Below are 21,126 nucleotides of genomic sequence, written 5' to 3'. Positions count from 1 at the left end.
GAAGATATGATGATAAAACGATATAACGGTATTACGATATAACAATATTATGATATAACGATAATACAATATAACGATAGGATGATATACGATGACAAAATAATGATATATCAGTATGACAATATAATAACATAACAATGTTACAATACGATAACACGATATAACAGTACCACAACACAATGATATAACAACGATATAACGACGACCAAATCTCAACTAATATTTTAGGGGGAGTCAAAATAATACAATCAAAATTTATATATGTAATTATTGTCTCTAAGGCAATACAGCGAATACATAATTTAGTATTAACCATAACTATACAAATAACTAATAATTATTATCATTTGTTCTTTCGTATTCTCGAACTTCATCAATAATTAGACCATAACTAAAATTTTCAGATTTTTTTAATGTAAATAAACAATTGTCAGTAGAAAATTCACCTTCCATATTTATTCAGCAATATTGTTTTGATAATCTTTATTACAAAAAAACAATTTTTCTATTGTAATAATGGCTCACATGTAATTCAAAACTTTAAGAAAAAAAAATTGTAATTGGAAAATTGAGTCAGTAGTATCATGGTTCAAAATATATATGAAAAATTTGAATTTGTTTTGATTTCATCTTCACACATTTTCCCTTTTTATCATTTTTAAAATATGAGTTTTTTCTTTTATTCGTCACCAATATATTTTTCTTAAGAGTAAGACTAGAGAATAATTTGTCATGATCTAATAAAAAATTGAGACGTAAATATTAAAATAAAAACAAATGATAATCAAGCTACAATTAAAAATCGGTTATGAAAAAACACATATTTAAATATTGTTTTCTTTTACATTCCTAAAAATTAATACAAAAGAAGCTCGTTAGATAAAAAATAATTGTAACTATTAAATTAATATTTCACTATTAAGTACGACAAATTTTTCTTTTTCAAAATGGGAAAAATATATAAGAAATAAGAGTAGAGAAAACGATTATTATTTTTTTAAAAAGTAAAAATAAAAGATGAGAATAATATGTGAAAAACTCAATAGACAAATAAAAAATATCTTAATAATTTTTGTATTCTTTATTATATTTGATTTCGAAATTTACTATCAATTAATATTAAATATTATGATTTATAAATCAATAAAAAATTTAAATTTAATTTTCTTTGATTCTTGACATACTGTACATAATTTATAAAAAAAAATAAAAAATTTTGGGCATACATAATTTAAAAAACTTAAAAGTTTTTAACAATGAAAAAAAAGAACAAATTTTTGGGGCACCCTGCTCCTATTATACTCCGTCACCGATGACGACACGATAATATAAATGTATAATGATATTATGAATTATGACGATATGAGAATACAATAATATGACAATATGTCAATATAAATATGATGATTTAACAATATAATAATATGACAATATAAATAAGAAAATATAACGATATAATGATACAACGATAAAATTAAACAAAATTATAATTTATTAAATTATAATTTATAAAATAAAAAACAATAAAATAATCAAATTACATGTGACAACACTTCAATAACATGACATGACATGACATGACAAAAGAATAAATAATCGTACCAATCACTTAACATATATCACTAAGTTATAGAAAAAATGAACACGATTCAATTTAAATTGTGTGAATACTCAATGAATCATAAAATTTATTAGGTTCTCGATTAAAAGTTTCTTTCAAAATTAATTAGGGACTTAAAACAATTTTAAAAAAATATTTTGAATGAGATTTATATCAAATATAACTTAAAAATCATAATTTTTCTAATGAGAAAAAAAAATTAATACTAAATTATGCACTTGATTTTCAAAAAATATTATAGCATGAACATGTTAATAAAAATGTACAGATTTTAAAATAATATATGTGATTTAGTTTCTATATACATTATTAATTTCTGTAAAATCACGACCTAGATTAAATCATATTTTTCCAATGTAATATTATTTTTTCAAGGTTTCATAACTATTCAAATTGCCACTTTTTTTAAAATTATGATTCTTAAACAACTTTTTAATCTTAATTAATTATTGTTATTGTTTAAAATAGCGGTCAGGCACTGCACTACGACGTCGTTCAGTCGATCTTGAATGAGTTGGCGGGAAAATTATCTCGTTCTATTTATACGACTGTACTGGCGCCAGTGGCTTCTCATGTTAGGGTTCATTGGCGTGTTCAAACTTAAAAGTTCAAACAAAAACCTCATAAGGAAAGTGTTTTCTGATTTTCTTGCTGCAATCGAGTGGTTTCGAAGAAATGCCAACCTACAAGATAAGGGGAATCGACGTAGATTTTCCGTACGAAGCCTATGATTCCCAACTCGTTTACATGGACAAAGTCATTCAATCACTTCAGGAGGTAACGATTTAGAATACTTTTTTTTTTCTTTAATTTAATTTTACATATGTAGTATTCGTTGGAGGTGATTTTGTTTGAGTCGCAGTTGGGTACTAAATATGGGTTCTTTTATCAACGGGGATTCAAATCTTGATTCACCATGTGGAAGAAGAGTTGCCCCTTCCGTACTCCCAACCGCGTTGGTAACAATTTAGAATCTGCTTCAGTGAGGAGTAATATCTTTTTTAAGCACGGGAATATGAATTAAAGTTGTTGTAAATTTCAATTGCAATTGGAGAGTAGTTGTGTCCTTGACATTGTATTTATAAACTTCCTTTTGAATAAATTGAAAGTGATACTGCAATGTTAATGTTATTACTTGATACTAGATAATTTGATAATGACGAGGCTCTGTCATATACTAGTATATCTTAACATGATCCACGATTTACCATCGAATCAAATGCTGTAGTATATTATAGTTCTTGTTGAGGATATGAAGCACATCATACGGGGAATGGATATGATACAGCACAATAAATTTAAATTTGATTTGACTCTGACAAATAATTCTTGACCTAACATGAACATGGCTATAATATAATATTGTGGTGTTTTAATCAGTATTGGTATAATTTTTAAAAAAAAGTTATGTATGCTGTTCTGTATTCAGTGTTGATATTGTTCCTGTTAAAGCTAATGGAGCTACTAGCCGGAAATACTTAAACTGTTGTAACTGCTTTTACCCGAGCCTTTTCTCTAACTCTGGTTCTCTCTCCTTATTTTTCTACCTCCTGGGGCAATGGGTTACTCTATTATTTATAGCTTCAGATGCTAACTGTCTTACATTTTTGGTGAGTATTTAGTGGCCTGCTAGTGTGATCTGCTATCCTTATATTTTGCCATTACCTGGTAGTGATATTATAAAGTTTTGAAAAAGCAAAATTTAAGTCATTATGTCATTATTGCGTTGTTTTAGTCAGTATTGTTATAAACGGTTTTAAAAACTAAAAGTATAAAATTTGTAAAAAATGTAATTAAAAAGATTGAATTGCCTTTGCAATATTTGACATGGATATGTATCTGGCAGTGTTATGACACGGCAGTGCTACTATATAAAAGTTTCTGTGCCTTTTAGATTTTTAGTCATTATCTGCTGCTGTTTACCTTGGTTTTGTTTCCAATTGCTCAATGTCTTGCTATTACGATTCACATATGGCATCTGTTTTTTATCAGTTGTTTACCATTAAGATTGTGTTTTTATTATTGATACTCAATGTATTGTTTTGTGTGTTTTGGCATGGCAGAAACGTAATGCACTATTGGAGAGTCCCACAGGAACTGGAAAAACTCTCTGTCTTCTCTGTGCTACCTTAGCATGGCGTAAGAGTTTGGGTAGTTTCACAACTGGTGTGAGCACGCAAACTGGTGACAAATCAGAGGGTAAAAATGAAGTGTCACTGTCACAATCTGAGTCCTCAACATTCTCTACAATTGTATATGCTTCACGCACTCACAGCCAAATCCGTCAAGTAATTAAAGAATTGAAAAGAACATCTTACAGGTCATTCTATATATTTAGGATTTTTTTTTTTTGTTTTTGTATGGTTTTGCTGGTTATTGACTAGTCAATGTTGATGATGGTAGTTGATTGTGTCAATGTCTTATGAATTTACCATTCACTCGCACTTCCTCAGTTTTTATTTTCTATATCAAGTTGGTGATTGTGGTCCAGAAAGAAAGTGGATTATGCGGACTATCAGGATTGATGTTTTGTGTGTACTACTTGTACTGAACTAAATAAAGATTAAAGTCTGCAGTTTTTATGATGATTACTATGTTGGGCCTAAGCTTACCTGATATTTATCAGTGTGCAGGCCTAAGATGGGAGTCCTAGGATCTCGGGAGCAACTTTGCATTCATGATGAAGTGAAATTACTTCGAGGAAAAACACAAACAAATGCTTGCCGATCACTCTGTCGTCGAAAGCGTGGGAAACGCCACTGTAGCCATTTTCATCAAGTTGCGGGTAATTTTGGAAAAAAACATTTCTGTGCTAACAATACAGGTGTTAATATTCGTGTGGACGTTATTTTTCATTATGCATTTATGTGTGGATTATTTGGCTGAATGAATGTTCTCATACATGTTCCATAATCACTATTAGTACCATGGGTTGCCATAATTCAAATGACGAACAAGCAAAAAATTACAACATGCCAGATTTTATATTCTTCTTTCTTTGTTTATTTATTATTAGTTATTAATGTCCTTTTTCCATTTTCACTTTGAAGTTCTATGTTAGCCTGCCTTACTTATGGACATCCATAGCAATTTGTGGACTCATATACTTCATTGTGATAGGTGTGTAGAAGTGAATACAGTCCCTCACTAACTAGAAATAAGGCTTAAGCAGTGGTTATACAGCTTGGATAATCCTTAGCTTATAAGTTGGTTTTGTGGGGATTAAGTTAGATTCTAAGTCCAAATTCTAAAAGGCTATTTGTGTCTAACTATTTCATAGAAACATCTAATAACTTATTAATTCAAAGAGGAATAATGATTTATTTGGTCCCTGAAATTGTATGATGGGTTCAAGTTAGTCCTTGAAAGTAGATTTTAAATTTCATATTCATCTTTCATTTTAGACAGGTCTTTGTAATACTACTATTGAAATGGAATTTATTTGGTTTAAGTTATCATTAAAATGCATTATAGTCCATATATGCAGGGACTAATTGCATTTTAATTATACCGTACATGAGCCTTATTGAAATGAATGATGCATGCCAAAGAAAAAAGTTACTTTTAGTTTATTATCATTTAGGCATTACTTTAATACTGCACACGCTTTTATGGATCAAATAAATCATTCTCATGATATAATTTTTGCCCTCGTGTCATATAATGGTGTCATGTGTGTGTTAAGTCACATCTTTATGACTTATCTTAAGAATGTTGCTAAAATTTTATTGCAGATTACTTGAAGGACAATTCCCATCTTGGAGAAGAACCTGTAGATATTGAGGATTTGGTCAATATTGGTAGAAAGTTTGGGCCGTATGTTTTCTCAGCTATGCTGACTATAACCATAATTTATCATCTTAATGATCAATTTTTTTTGCCTCCTTTTCTTTCTCTTCTCTCTCCAAGTCAACAATTCTGCCTTAATTTGTGTCTGCTTATTTCAGGTGTCCTTATTATTTATCAAAGGAGCTCCACAAGTTTGTTGATATAGTATTTGCTCCATATAATTATCTTATAGATCGTGGATATAGAAATTCTTTGCAACTTTCTTGGAACAATAGTGTACTCATATTTGATGAAGCTCACAATTTGGTGAGAAGACATTAAAAATTTGTCAGAGATTAATTTCTATGCATAGATCTTAGTTCCATTAAGTGTAACCTTCTTTGTTATGTTCAATCTTGTCCTCTTCAGTGCTCTGCTATTATGTATTATTGAAATTTTAATCATGCTAATGTTACTACTTTTAGTCTGCTGTGTTATTGAAATATATTCAAGCTATATAATTTGCTTGTCATTTACTTGCAGGAAAGCATATGTGCTGATGCAGCCTCCTTTGACTTGCCTTCTTGGCTTCTAACTGCTTGTATTAAAGAGGCAGAAAGTTGTATTGACCTTTCTATAGAAAGAAGAGATAAAACAAATGATAAGTCACAAAATCCAGATGATTTTGCTATCCTTAGAGGTTAGCTTAATCTTACAGAACGGCAGTCCAAATTCCAATAATATCATGATGCATGCTTTTACTCATTTTAACAGCATTATTGGGAAAATAAGATTCATTATAAACCATGCCTGTGTTTATTGGATTTTTGGGTTCAACAACCAATTGCACATGCATTTTGTTTAGATTCTGGTCTGGGTACTCCATAAATTGTAAGCCATATGTATTTTTGCATCTCACGTACACATTGATCATTTCTATTTTGCAGCACTACTTCTAAAACTTGAAAAGCGTATTTCTGAGGTGCCTATTGAATCTAAGGAGTCGGGGTACACTAAGCCTGGGCCTTATATCTATGAACTGCTGGCTGATCTTAACATAACACACAAAACTGCTTCTAAGCTAATCAGTATAATTGGTGTAGCTTCAACCCTTCTTGAGGAACATAATCAGCAGAAATCAACTAGCACGGTCTGCAGATTGGATAGAATGGGTGAAATCCTTGAAATTGTGTTCAGGGATGGAAGAACTGCACATGCTAAATGTTATCGTGTATGTATTTGACTTTATTGTATTCAAGTTACGCTTCACAAGATATTTTTTTTTTCTTTTTTTTGTGTTGTCATTTTATAATAATTCTTTTTTTTTGTGTATTTTTGCATTTCTATGGATTATATCATTAAGCTATATTTCCATTTGCATAAAAGGTTCATGTACGGGAAGTTGAGGCTTGGGCTGTCAATGACTCTAAAGGTAAATTGAGACTTCGTTGAATGAAGATTTGTCAATGTATTGAAATAATCTTTATTTTTTTTTTCTAAATACACTCCATTGATTTTCCCCCGTCAACTTGGTGATCATGTCAATTACTCAATTTTCAAACGTTTACTGTTTACTATAAATTTAAAACTGGCCAGTTTTATTTAACATGTTAAGGACTGCTTGATAATATATGTGGACTTGTTCATTGTACAATTTGTGATTGTTTTTGTGATCGTTTTATATTAAATTATTTTTTATCCATTATTGTTATGAAGTCCCACATCACTTGCCTCAATTCTTGAAGTGAGACTTATATATTGGTTGGGCAGCTTGGCTTAATGCCAATTGGTTTTAAGATGAAATTTTTACATGGTATCACGACCTATAGGTCATCTTGGTAAATTTCCCTATTCTGATAGAGTCGCTTGTTTTGCTAGACATTTGTAGGAGTGTTAGGAAGTCCCACATCACCTAGCTCTATTCTTGGAGTGAGGCTGATATATTTTTTGGCTACTTCGCTTAGTGCCAATTGGTTTTATGATGAAATTTGGCAATTATTATAATTGTACTTCGTTAAATCATTCTTTAGGACTCTGTTTCTACATATTATTGCTACTTTTTTTTTTTTTTAATTTGGAAAAACCAATGCTTTTATTTTTATTATACAAAATATCTTTTCATCTTTAAAAGATATGGTTGATTCTGAAAAAATATAGCTTTTAGGCCAGGCCTTTTGGTTTATATTTTTTTTTTGGGGTTGGAATGTGAAGGAGGAGTTGTATTTATTTAACACCGTTTGGTTAAGCGATACAAGTGATTTGCACCAAGAGGTGTAAATGTTTCTTGTTGAGCTTTAGTCTTTTTGTAAACGAAGCTGTTCCTTTCATTATACAGACAATGTAACATGTTTCGATTATATCTGTACAGATTGTTTTGTAACTTTATATGTCCCTGTCTGTTACATTCACAATTATACTAATATGTGTTGTTTTGATGCTGCAGGCAAGGTGTCAAGGACACTCAGCTGGTGGTGCTTTAATCCAGGAATAGCCATGGAAGACTTTCGTAATAAATATGGGGTTAGATCTATTATACTGACTTCGGGCACATTATCCCCTATGGAATCTTTTGCTGAGGAACTGAAGTTGTAAGTTCCCTTGTTGCTAATTGTGTTTTCATCAATGATATCTTGGCTGTCATTAACACAAAGTGTTGATTCTGGTAATCTCAGAGATTTCCCCATCCGGCTAGAAAATCCACATGTAATAACCCCAAATCAGATATGGGCAGGAGTTGTTCCGGTTGGGCCTTCAGGACATACTTTTAACTCCTCTTACCGCACTCGTGATTCACTAGAGTACAAGCAGGACCTTGGAAATGCAATTGGTATTTGACTTGCTTATGATGTACTGAATTCGGCAAAATAAAGTTGATGTAATATTTGTCTTGCCATTTCAATTGCATGTCTAGTTTAAAAAAATGGAGTTGCAGTATTTTTGATAGTGAAAGTCTCATTAGTGAATGGAGCATTGCATTTTTGTTATAGCTTTCTGCTTTTATATTCTAACCTATTAGAATGCTTTAAGATCAACATTTTTTGAGTGAAACATATTTAGTGTTCACATACAAACAGGGATTTTGGTGGTTTACGGTATGTGAATCATTCCTAGAAAGGTATGTGGTATAATTCAACACTACTTTAGTGATGGACTTGTATAATCAGTCCTGAATAGGAATGTTGATTAAGTAGAATTTAAGTTGTCAATGATAGTTTATGCTATTATCTAGTCATCATTGACTTGGAGATAGATGTGGGATGTGGGTGTTTGGGGCAATGAATGAGCATTGGTTTGTTAGATTGGCATGAGAGGCATAATGATAGTAAAATGAGACCAAAGAGTGGAAACTCAATCAATATTTCAAGAAGTTAATATTATATAATTTGCATTCATGGCTTCATTTGTGTGGGTATAATTTCATAAAAACTGAAGAAAGTTCTATATCTCAGACTACGATACCCCAGAGCCTACAGAATTTGGAATAAGTAGCTTGTATTGTCATCAGAATTTGAAGAAAAAACCCGATAGACATTGCCATTAACTGTCAATAATTTCATTTCTCTGTTGTATTCCAGTAAATTTGGCCCGAATTGTTCCTGACGGCCTTCTTGTATTCTTCCCATCGTATTACCTTTTGGACCAAATCATTGGTTGCTGGAAAAGTGTGGTAAGATTCATACTGACCTAATGAAAAGATAAATTTGCTTGGTCAAGCTTATGGTACATGGTATTGAGGTTTGTTATTTTCAGGGTAATGAAAATTCAATGTCAATATGGGACAGAATTTGCAAACACAAGAAACCTGTTATAGAACCTAGGGAATCTTCATCATTTCCCTTGTCAATTAAGGTAACACCTTTATGTTACATGGTGAAAACACATTCTTCCATAATAAGCATTTGGATGCATCATATCCTAAGATGGACCTGGCCTGACCTTTTTGCTTCTCTGTACAGGACTACATGACCAAGCTGAATGACACCTCAACCTCTGGAGCAGTTTTTTTCGCCGTTTGTCGTGGGAAGGTATGACTTAATCATGAATGTAGAGAAACATCCTTCTGATATGTTCTCACCTTTATTATGGTATACAAGTACTGTAAGACGTAGTGTACATGTACTGCTATAGGCAGGTATACTGTAGGACCTAGGGGATATGGCAATATATTTGAAGACTCTGGGATAGAAGACTATTTTTTATATGATACTAAAATACAGTGACATTTATAATTAAGGGAGAAGGGTTCATAAAGGCCAAGCATTGTCCTAAAAATTGTAATTGTAATATATAGGCATTAGACATAATGCCTCACTTAGATAAATTTGTGCCATTCGTTATTTTAACAGGTAAGCGAAGGATTAGATTTTGCTGATCATGCTGGAAGAGCTGTGGTAATTACTGGTTTGCCATTTGCGACAAGTACTGATCCTAAGGTTTGATTATCTTTTCCCACTACTAACTCCAAATAGTTCTCTTGGTATTGTCTATTAATTATGCATGTACATGTGTTTGTCGTAAAAATTCACTTTTAATCACCAACAGGTTCGACTAAAACGGGAATACCTTGATCAACAATCTCGACCACAGGGAGAACTGTTGAAGGTTATGTTGGTTTACTTGCATAAATTTTTCACACATTAATGTAATATGTTTGTAAGTATTAACTATTTGTCTGGTACTTAAAGCAGGTTATAACTGGAGATGAATGGTATAACCAGCAAGCCTCCCGAGCTGTGAATCAAGCTGTTGGGCGTGTAATTCGCCATCGCTATGACTATGGAGCAATTATTTTCTGTGATGAAAGGTTTTTACCTTGAATTATTTTGGTCTAAATTGCCTCAAAAGACATGTGTTTTATGTTATTACTAATTCCTTTTTTCTCTTTTGTGTATTACTTCTTCAATGAAAAATATAACCAATTTTTTTATCACATGGATAATTTGCACGTCAGTGATTTGTTTTGGTCCCAACGAATTTCCATTGATGTTTTTTGGGTGGCTCTGTTTCTCTCAAGCTATAAACCGAAGGAAGTATAAATGTAAACTTGTTAGTTTCATGATATGTTACGAACTACTTTTCATTTTGTGAAAATCATCTGATATAAATATCTCAATGTATACATTAGTAATTCAAAAGCCAACTAATAAACATGTCAAGGTCCTAGCTATAATTATTCTTTGGAAAATTATACTTTGACTTCCATTTTTTGACTCCCATTCTTTACTTCCTGACGTGGTTTAGTGTGGGTTATCGATTCTTTCAAAAGAAAAGATAGGGATACATTAATCAATAATCTACATTAAACTACGTTAGGAAGTAGAGAAGGAGAGTCAAAAAATAAGAGTCATAGTATCATTGTCCTTATTCTTATATCAAATATCAGTAGCCTGTTACATTACTAAGTTATTATTAATTTGGGCTTTGTTGTTTATACGAATTTTTTGAGGGTTATTCTTAGTGTTGAAGTTGTTACAGGTTTTCACATCAACATCGTTTGTCCCAAGTCTCACGTTGGATACAGCCTCACATAAAGGTTCTACTCTTCACTGAAATTCACTCTTCTGGATTACAAACTTTTTTATACTAACTGGTTTCCATTCTTGTAGTGTTTCTCAAGATTTGGAGAAGTTGTTTTCACTCTAACTCGGTTTTTTCGAGAAGTAGGAACTCAGTTTCCTACGAAGGCGCCTTTGTTAGAAGCTAAAAAGGAGGGTCAGTGTCTTATAGTACTATATTATGTTGGTTGTGTCATGTCATTGTGTGTATGCTTGTGGTTTTTGCCTCAATTTTTTTATGGTTGGCATTTAAATATTGTAAATTTGTTTCTTTAGAGCATGACGGGTATGGTTTCTATCTGCTTTTTATGAATTAGCAGTTCAATTTGTTGTAATTTAGATTTTTTATTTTTTACAAGGATGGAGGGGTGTTTTCTTTTTTATTAAAGGCAGAGTGAAGGTAACCAACCTCCTATGTAGGATGAGAAAATACAAATTGCTTACAGTGTGGTTTTGTGTATTGGATGATAAAAAGATACATGAATTGAGTTACATGATTAAACGGGCTTTGCCTTATTCAAAATCAGCTAACTGTGGATAATACTGGTATTGTTTGGTAACTCACTCCATGAAGTTGTTTCCTTTTCTCAAATTTTCTCATTCCTTTGTTATTTAAACACAACATTTTAGTTTCCAGTCATCCATCAATGCAAATTTGATTTCTTTCAAGTGTAGCTTCCCTTCTTTTATATATTTATTTTCAATCCTTTTTCTACTGATATGAATTAACTGGACCATTGCTGATGCAGGCAATGTAGGAGAAGTACCATCATCAGAGCTGCACATGGAAAAACTTTTGTCACCCCTGGTAAGTCTTTGATCACGCATTGTAATGATGCTCATTTTTTTAATCACATAATGCTATTGTTTGGCCCTTCAGCTTGATAATCTTTTTTCTTGCAGACTGCACCAATGGCTCAAAATTTCTCTTTGAAAGCGTCATCTTTGCTTGATACTAAAAAAGGCCGTGCATCATTCCTAGGAGAAATTGCGCCTGCCAACCGCTCATCTCTGTCTTTGGACAATTGCAAGACTGTACATCGTAAAAGTTCAAGTGATATTTCTGGCAAGGTTTTGCTTGGAAGGAAGACTCTTTTATCACCAGAATGTGAGAGGGATGATTTGGCTGTTAGTTATCAACCTGGTGAAAAATCAACGGATACACCAGTAGCACCTTGTTCATCCAGGAAGCGTAAATTTGTGGCAGGAGAGTATGACTTAAAGCAATATTTTGGAAATTCTAATGAGCATTCATCATCGGGTACAAATTTTCTGAATCTTATAGCTCTCATTTCAATTTTTAATTATGTTAACTATGCTAAGTGAGTAGATCTATGATATGGCTTGTCAAAACGCTCAGGGGTTGTAGATGTAAGAGATAGAGATGGTGTGGCCTCCACTTGTGTTGAATTGACAAGACCAAAAGGCCATCTTCCTGCTGATTCCGTGCCTTCTGCTGGTGATGAAACCCAAGGATCAGCATTCCTTGCTCAGGTAGAGTTGTTATTTGTTATACATAAATTGCATGTAGCCTCCGAAGTAGAAATGCAATAAGTGGAAATTACTGGAAATGGAACTAATTCTTTTTATGGTTGAAGCCAATGTGCAAGAAAATCAAACAAATTGTAGTTATAAACATGAGCTATACGGACAATCAGATTTTGATCATAATTTTGCACAAGTGCTCATAATTCTTACACAAGTCAAACTCAATTTCTATTTCCTATTTATTTGCTGTTGTACACATATTCTTAGGTCAGTTTACATTAAATTTGATCATATTTTTCATAATTATTGTTATCAACCCTCAAGTAACACGGTGTTGCAATTTGATGTTCCTTTATATTGATATTGATGACAAATTTTGAGTATGGATATTCTGTATAAATTGTGCCTTACAGGTTCGAGATAAACTCAGTGCTGCGGAATATATAGACTTCGTGGGTTGTATGAAGGCACTCAAGACCAAAGCAATGAAAATTAGCGAAGTTTTACAGTGTATTTCTAGATTGTTCTCTGGACCTGATAGGCTACCTCTACTTAAAAGGTATTCAAAAAATTATAATATTTTAAGCAACCTTTATGGTTTGAACTGTTGTCCTTGTTATACCATTCATCCCCAATCATTATGTCACTGAAGAAAGTTCTTGATCTATCCTTAAAATTGGTTGCAATTCATGTAGCGCTATTGTGAAGTGTAATTGTAATGCATGAGCCAAGTCATTCGATATTCTCACTGCAAAGTGTAAAATGGGGCATGTGAAAGAAAATGACTGATTCCTGCACTCTAGATTACCACCTAGACTACTTCCTTGCATGATGCCTTTTGAAGGAAATATGTTTCAAAGTCACATTGAAATTTCCGATGTTGAATCATCTCTTGACCTTCGTCATCTTGTTTAACAGGTTCAAAGATTACATCCCAGCAAAATATCATTCTTTGTATGAGCACTATGTTGAAGAAAAAACATTAATCACGTGAAGACTTCTTGAAGGTGCCCTTCTTGTGACTATTGTGTGATAATTCGTCCAGTTAAAAACAGGCTATCTAAGTCTTAACATCTTTATTGGATTGTTATTAAAGACATGGAAAGGAATGAATATTAGTACATGGCCTAACAAGACTAGAAATGAGGAGACACATGAAGAACAAGACTAGGAATGAGGATATTCATGAATATATAAATTATATTGGTTCTTCACCCATAGTTTAATAGAGAAGATAATTTCATAAGTGTTTGATTCAGGAGTATTCATGTATACTTCATAGCATGGAATGTGACAAACATTGAAATGAGGCTTTGGATTTGATGTTGGCCTAGGTGAATCAACATCAGATGATTTATTTAGGAATCAATTCATCAAAAGAATGATTAGTGGATTTTTTTTAGGGCCAGAAAATATAAGCCCCACGGAATGGATCCCCACAGATATATATATATATATATATATATATATATATATATATATATATATATATATTATCAAACACTAATAGTAACTGGCTTTCCTGAAGCATCTTTCGAATGTTGTGCTTCGTGAGGAAATGCATTGTTTTTTTATCATTAATTTTGTTTAATCTTCATGGATTTATTTGTACATAGGTGTACATGAAATTGGTGAGTAGTGGTTGAATACAATAATTTACTACGTCTTTTTACTTCTAATAATTAGTAATGTGGATCGAGTTCCTTTGATTTGTCAGAATATTTTTTATGCTAAAAATGCATGTATGATATGTCAAAATATTTATTATCTATATGTGGTGTTGATGTGACAACTTGCGAAGAGTTGAACTTCTCTTCAACCATAGTGTGCATTATTTGGTGCTCGGAAATCATCTCTTAATCTATACAAGTATATATTCATTTTCCTTCCTGCACCAATTTCAATTAACTGTTATAAGTATTCACTGCTTTTATTGATGACTATTTTCTATTGAAAAACTTCATTGGTTGAATAATCAATTTTTTTTTCTTTCGGGACATCTAGTGTAGCATTTTTAAGGGGATCATACGATAAAACTTACATAGTTAAGATCATAATATTCAAGCAAACTAGGATTGAAGTTTAAAGTAGTTTAATACAATGCTAGTTAAGATATAAGTTACAATTCTTACGCTAAAAATGGTTTAGTGCAATGCTGGGTACGATATATCTAAACACAATACTAGCAATTTGTTTGAGTTCATGTAGCAATGACCTAATGTGTTATCACTTATGAGTAATCATTTATGAAAATAACACTGAATACTTTAAATAGAGAGTTTTAGCATATCTTGAAATGACATGATTGTTGTTAATTTATTTTAGAGTAATTCTCAATTGTCAATGAATTAATAAAAAGGAACAACCTTTTATGTTAAAAAGTGACTTTTTTTTATTTAAAGACACTTTCATTTTTGTTTTTCTTTACCATCTTATTCTTTTTTACTCTTTTATTTTATCTCTCCATATTCACTATCCTTTTCATCTTAAGTATTCCAAGAACAATTAGGTATCTCATTCTTTCCTTTACCTTTTCTTTTTATCATGTCTAGTTTATCTTGAGTTTAAATGACAAGATTTTATGGTGTGTTGGATGAGACAATCTAAAAGAGTAATTCATTTATTGAAGAATTTAAAATTCTTTGAAGGAAACTGACATGTTTGTATGAAGAAATTAAAAAGAAATTGAAATTGAGGAATTTTAAGAAGGTATTTTAAACAACAAAAGTAGTAGAATATCATATTTCCTTAATAAAGGAAAATGAAATTCTCAAGTTGTGAAATTACTTATTGATTAAGACAAAAAAGTCCATAGGTCCAAAAAGTCGACTTATATTAACCTTTAGTTTGAGTTGAAGGTTGAGTCGAGTCGGATGGGACAAAAGGTCGAGCCGTGTCGGGTAGAAGGTTGAGACAAATGGGTTCAGGTCGAAGGTCGAAAGTCAAGACGAGTCAACCCGGATTGAAGATCAAGACGGGTCAATTCGTACTCAAGGTCAAGTCGAGGAGGCCTAGGCCTTATGTCCAATTAGGTTGGTCCGGGCCTTAGGTTAAGCTAAGTCAACCCTAGTCAAAGGTTGAGCAGAGTTAGCCCTGGCTAAAGGTTGATCTGAGTCGGCTTAGGTTACAAGTCGAGCCGAGTGTGCTCGGTCGAAGGTTGAGCCAAGTTAGCCAAGGTTGAAGGTCGAGCTGAGTTGGTTGGCTTGGGAGAAAGGTCGAGTTAAGTCACCTTAGGCTAAAGGTCGAGCTGAGAGTGCCCAGGTCGAATGTCAAGCTGGGTAAGCTCGAGCCGAGTCGGCTCGTGTCCTAGGTTCAGTCGAGTCAGCCTGGGTCCCAGGTTGAGTCATGTCGGCACAAATCGTTGGTCGAGTCGAGTTGACCTTAGTGGAACTTCGAGTCGAGTCAGTCTAGATTGAAGGTTTTAACTAATCTATCCTAGTTGAAGGTTGAGTTGAGTCAACTCATGCAAAATCATTTTGAATTGACCGAGGTTAAATCAACTTGAATCGACCCAGATTGAACCAGTTGAGGTCAAATTGACTCGAGTCAACTTGAACCAAAAGTCGAGACGAGTAGTCCCAAATTGAAGATCGAGCTAAGTTAAGTTAGACTCAAAGATAAAATTAAATTCATCTTAAAATAAAAATTAAATTGCTTTATTCAAACAAGAAAATTGAAATTTCAAATATTTTAATTACTTAATTAAAACTAATTATTTAAGAAACGAAGAGAATTCAATTACAATTAATTCAATTTTTAGGTATTTTAATTTCTTAGAATTGTTGAAATTTCTTATCCACACAATGTTAAGGTATCCTTGGTTGCTATTGACGTCATACTTGTAGGAGAAGATTCTAATAGTGATGATAATGTTGTGGTTTCAATATTCACCGAAATTATTTTGGTAAGAAATGACACGAGAGAAAATGTAGTACTTTTAGTTTATGATGAGGTTGGGATGGGAATAATAAGACCTTTTAATTTCTCTAAAGGTAAAAGGAAAACCTCATTCTGATATAAATGAAGTTTTCGAAAAGAAGAGAGCTTCTAAAGTTGATCCTAGTGACATAAGAGGAAAAAGGAATGATAATATTCCTCCCATTACCATTAGAGAGTATTCTTATAGGTTGCTAAGACTTGATTTTTATTATTTTGAGTACTTGGCCCTTGTCAATATTAATATTTTATAACCCGATTTGATCATGTAGACTTTCTATTTGCTGAGGAATACTCTACTCCATATAGAGTATATATGAAGTTACCTAGAGATGACTTATCTTCATGTATGATTAATGATTTATGGAATTAAATTTATTATTTACTTTTTAAAGTTTTATTGTCAAATTTTGATCATGCTTAATGTCATCTTAGCGAATTCCACACTAATTGTTGAGTGTTACTTGAAAATTTTCAATTTTTTTTTATCAAACTTACCATAAACAATTGTTTTGCTTTTTTTTTTTTCTAAATTAAGTACGAGTTGAACTCATGTGGATGTTTGTAAATGATGTCTTGATGTTTTTAAATCATGTTATGCATAATGAATTTTTTTCTATGCTTAATTTTTCAAGAAAACTCAAGACTAGTTTATCTTCCCAATGTTATCTTTTGTTGTCACTAAACTCTTTTTTGGTAGGAAAACTTTGTCACGATTCCCTCAACCATTAATTAAGGTGTTGACGTTCTTGCTCAATGGTGAGAAATATTTCTGTGAATTTGTTGTGTAATTTGGCAGAGTAAAACAGGGTAAAATTACAGTCTACTTCTCTTCGGTTTTAAGGTCATTTTTCGCTTATGCCTGAGGATGGGTGAAAAGGGTTATTTTCTGGACGTTTTTTGCAAAACAGTAAATCCAAACAGGAATAAAGTGCATTTTTTTTAGGGAGATCCGAACAAAATAAACATAAATTATTGGGTTTGAATCCTTAATTGTTGACAAGGAAACAAAAAGAATGATACCTTTTAAGAGGGAAAATTCATAACCTAGTTAGAGAATCCAAAGGCAAAATACAATTTTACTGATACCGTTGATACTCGTGGTAGATGTTATTGCACATAAAAAAATTATATGATCTTGAGAAAGTGAAAATTGATGTGTTAAGTATAACATTGTGTCAAAGTGATTGTAAAATACTCATAAAGGAGTAAATTTTTGTATTTATGAAAAGAAAAAATGGGACACTGAAATGTACTTTTTTTGCCTGTGAAATTATTACGAGAAACTTCTTACTAAGAATCGCAGGGAACATGTGATAGACAATTTTACACAATGATCTCACTGAAAGCCACACAATTACAATGCTTAAGCCATAAGCAAGAGCACACATTTTTATTAACAAAACACAGTCATTATGGTACAACTTACTCCATGTGAAGCCCAGGGGAAAAATTAAATTTCGAAAAAATAAAAACAGTTCAATAAACAAACACACGATCTTCCTTGAACCTTGTCCAATGAAATATTTTAGGCATGCTTTTCCCAACAAGAGTTTTTCTTAATTAACTCTTGAAGCATAACCCCCACTGGACATAAATTTAATGGTTTCAGAATAAACTAAAATTGTTGTTACAGGGAGGACCCAAATCCTAACGTGACGTTTTTGGTCACACTCCTAACGGTTCGAACGCTACGCGGCTTGTCGGAAGGTGGTTCGGAATTACTCCGACGCATGACGGTGATGAGATCGACGAAAGCACCAAGGATGAACTTATGCGACTTTTTGTGGTTGAGATTAAGGTAAGAAAACAAGAGCTCCTCCATGAAATCCCAATCAACCACTCCTTCGTGGTTGTTCACCATTTCTTGCATGGAACGTCTGAAATCGTCGTAAGGGCTGGTGGAGTGCGTCAAGAGAGCGATGCTATCATCGGGAAGCGCGTGATCCGCACCCTCCTTCTCGTAAGAACCGGAAGACGAAACATCGTAGAGGGTTGACACAGTTGACACCGATCCTACTTCGTCACTGGTTGCTGTATTAATGGTGGTGTTTGTGAGAGCGTCCTCCACCAGCGACCCAGAGAACCCAGGCTTCACGAAGAACCGGGTCGACCCACGAACATCACGTGGCGATGTTGTTTCTACCGCTTCGTGGTCTCCGTCGTCACCTTCGAAGACCCTTTTGGTGTTTAAGGTTTCATCGTCGTCTTTGAGGTACAAAGACTTGAAATTCTCTAAGAGGAAACGGTCAACGTCTGCTAAGGTGGCTGCATCGTCCTTGCGGTGGTGATTGTTGCTGCTCTCACGAACAACGTGTTGTTGTTGATGATGATGGTGACGAGGACGACGAGAAGGTTCGTTTCTAACACTGTACAAGGCAAAGGAAGGTGTCCTAGGATGTTTGCAACCAGATAGAATCCAGTTCTTGGAGGGTAATCGGATTTGAGGGCGTGGACTTTTGATTTTGAAGAGGTAATCTCGAATTTTCTTGGGCATGGTTCTTGTAGTTAATGGAAATGAGAATGAAATTTGATATAATGAAGTATGAGTGAGATTGAGAAGGGATTGTGTGTATAAATAAATGGGCATGGGAAAGAGGAAAAGAGGGGTGGATTAATTTATTGAATGCTATGCGTGACACCAAAATATATATGTTGAAAATGTAGATTTATTAAATGAATTTGGTTAGGGGAGAATTTGGTGAAACGCATGGACTAGGGTTTGGTCGAGACTTAGAATCATGCATCTTGCCAAATCCATTTGAAAAGTAGTATAATTTCTTGAACATAATCATGATCTTTTTACCACTTGTGACTTTGGACATCCACGAACTATGGCGGACAATCGTGTGTTGTTTTTTTTATCTCTTTGTTTTCTGCATCGATACGTGCCATAGAGTGAGAGTATTGGTCAAAACAACCATGATATTTTTATTTTTGGAGTCAATGCATCACTAACTTGGAAATTTTGTCTAACATTATAACTTCAGAAGATAAAGAAACTCACTAATTAGCATTGATGGTGAAGTTAGTATTATAATGAGTAACGCTTATGTTTCTTTAACTTATTCTTCGTCAAAATTTAATGTTCTTACTTCGAGTTGAAACTATATTAAATACAAAAACCGTCAACCTTGAATAAAATTTCAAGGATATACTTTTTTTGTTATCTATAATTTTAAAACTAATTATCTTTTAAAGACAAATATTAATACATTTGATGATTTTAAAGTTTTCACTAATTACTACTTTTCTAAATTATATCCATATTTTGAAAAGGAAAATATATAAGGTGTCAAAGTAACATACGAGAAAAATAAAAAAATACCTAGAAATTATAAATTAAATAGTAGTAGTGTAATAACATATAAATAAATGTTTATTATTTTTTATTAGTTTTAGTCTCATTGCTATTTTTTATCATAATTTTGGTGAGTCTTTTAAGAGAATTAATTAGGACGATTTAACGAGATACAAATCCAAATTATATAAAGAATTGACACTATCTTTAACAAAAAAAAAATCTTAATAGAATAAATTTATGAACCTTTATCTTTATATGATGTTAGTTTATGAATTTTTTTTCTTATGTGGTGGTGTTAACTTCTACTCAATGTGTGACTTAAATTCATATTTGGATTCCTTATACTCTCTCCTACAAGTGTGAGTCTTTTCGATATTGGTACATTCCCTTATATCAGCGTTCATCGTAATGTGATACGATTTTTTGAACTCTTCTTTAGAAAGACTTCTGATATAGAAACCATACGATACTTGTATGAGTCAATCACCAAGACTAACTAATGGGATTTTGGAAGGGGATTCATCGGGAGATTCAATATCAATATTAACATCACCTCCAACCAAAATTGTAAAAGTAAATTTACTTGTCTTCTTCCTTATATGGTGTTCAATTTTCTTATTTCTACTCAATGTCTCCCTTGAGCTAACCACAAGTACGACACTTGTTGGGAATAGTCCAAGTGTGAGTTAAAGTTCCACATTGGATATAAAAGACAAAGTTAAACACTATATAAGAATAAAGACCCATAACAACATTGCCTTAAGGTTTTGGTGTAAAAGTGGTGTCTAAGGTCTTATATGTGTAAGACTAATGTCATATAACCATATGGAACCACAATCTCTCAATGACCATGCCATAACCATGCCTATGACTATAAACCAAACCATATGAAAAAAAAAAGTATATGAAAAAATATATAACCTATCAGTGGTAGCAGAGCCGATGGTTCGGAGTGACTGACCACATAACCATAACAAAAAGGGGTCAACGAAGTGACTGATCGCATAACCACAACCAATAGGGTCACTCATACACCTGAAGGGAAATATACCATATGAAAAAGAAAAAAACAAGGGACTCACCCTTGAGGGGAGATGTTGGGAATAGTCCAAGTGTGAGTCAAAGTTCCACATTGGATAGAAAAGACAAAGTTAAACACTATATAAGAATAAAGACCCATAACAACATTGCTTAAGATTTTGGTGTAAAAGTGGTGTCTAAGGTCTTATATGTGTAAGACTAATGTCATATAACCATATGAAACCACAATCTCTCAATGACCATGCCATAACCATGCCTATGACTATAAACCAAACCATATAAAAAAAAGTATATGAAAAAATATATAACCTATCAATGGTATCAGAGCCGATGGTTCGGAGTGACTGACCGCATAACCATAACAAAAAGGGGTCAACGAAGTGACTGACCGCATAACCACAACCAATAGGATC

General features: G+C 32.8%; 2 protein-coding genes across 4 annotated transcripts; one reads left to right on the top strand and one right to left on the bottom strand.

Moving 5' to 3' along the window:
• Positions 1-2,207: 2,207 nt before the first annotated feature.
• On the top strand, positions 2,208-13,926 carry LOC114183948 (RAD3-like DNA-binding helicase protein). Of its 3 annotated transcripts, XM_085673993.1 has the most exons (24): positions 2,208-2,398; positions 2,484-2,580; positions 3,685-3,941; positions 4,255-4,406; positions 5,356-5,437; positions 5,569-5,716; positions 5,933-6,089; positions 6,337-6,620; positions 6,776-6,821; positions 7,833-7,977; positions 8,062-8,216; positions 8,965-9,056; positions 9,140-9,238; positions 9,346-9,414; positions 9,736-9,822; positions 9,932-9,991; positions 10,078-10,193; positions 10,865-10,922; positions 10,996-11,101; positions 11,694-11,752; positions 11,848-12,205; positions 12,305-12,438; positions 12,846-12,991; positions 13,351-13,926. In XM_085673993.1, exons 1-24 carry the CDS (start codon positions 2,349-2,351, stop codon positions 13,424-13,426), a joined length of 3,033 nt encoding a protein of 1,010 aa, XP_085530119.1. In that variant the 5' UTR covers positions 2,208-2,348; the 3' UTR covers positions 13,427-13,926. The 3 variants fall into 3 exon arrangements, with proteins under 3 accessions (XP_085530119.1, XP_027926952.1, XP_085530120.1); XM_028071151.2 differs by lacking the exon at positions 2,484-2,580; XM_085673994.1 differs by lacking the exons at positions 2,208-2,398; positions 2,484-2,580 and having other exon boundaries at positions 3,812-3,941; positions 4,248-4,406.
• Positions 13,927-17,725: 3,799 nt separating this feature from the next.
• Positions 17,726-18,974, bottom strand: LOC114183726 (transcription repressor OFP14-like). The gene has a single exon (XM_028070845.2). It carries the CDS (start codon positions 18,956-18,958, stop codon positions 17,999-18,001), a length of 960 nt encoding a protein of 319 aa, XP_027926646.2. The 5' UTR covers positions 18,959-18,974; the 3' UTR covers positions 17,726-17,998.
• Between the last annotated feature and the right edge of the window lie 2,152 nt (positions 18,975-21,126).

The sequence above is a fragment of the Vigna unguiculata genome, chromosome 5 (assembly GCF_037176805.1).
Source record: "Vigna unguiculata cultivar grain cowpea cultivar isolate G323 ecotype 2 chromosome 5, ASM3717680v1, whole genome shotgun sequence".
Lineage (NCBI taxonomy): Eukaryota > Viridiplantae > Streptophyta > Magnoliopsida > Fabales > Fabaceae > Vigna > Vigna unguiculata.
This window is presented reverse-complemented; position numbering and strand designations above follow the sequence as displayed.

Excerpts from the sequence above, each read along its gene's own strand:
- LOC114183948 (XM_085673993.1), top strand. The coding sequence starts at position 2,349 with ATGATTCCCAACTCGTTTACATGGACAAAGTCATTCAATCACTTCAGG. Across the intron at positions 11,102-11,693 it reads GTTAGAAGCTAAAAAGGAGG|GCAATGTAGGAGAAGTACCA; the intron begins GTCAGTGTCTTA and ends TTGCTGATGCAG. Across the intron at positions 12,206-12,304 it reads TAATGAGCATTCATCATCGG|GGGTTGTAGATGTAAGAGAT; the intron begins GTACAAATTTTC and ends CAAAACGCTCAG.
- LOC114183726 (XM_028070845.2), bottom strand. The coding sequence starts at position 18,958 with ATGCCCATTTATTTATACACACAATCCCTTCTCAATCTCACTCATACT.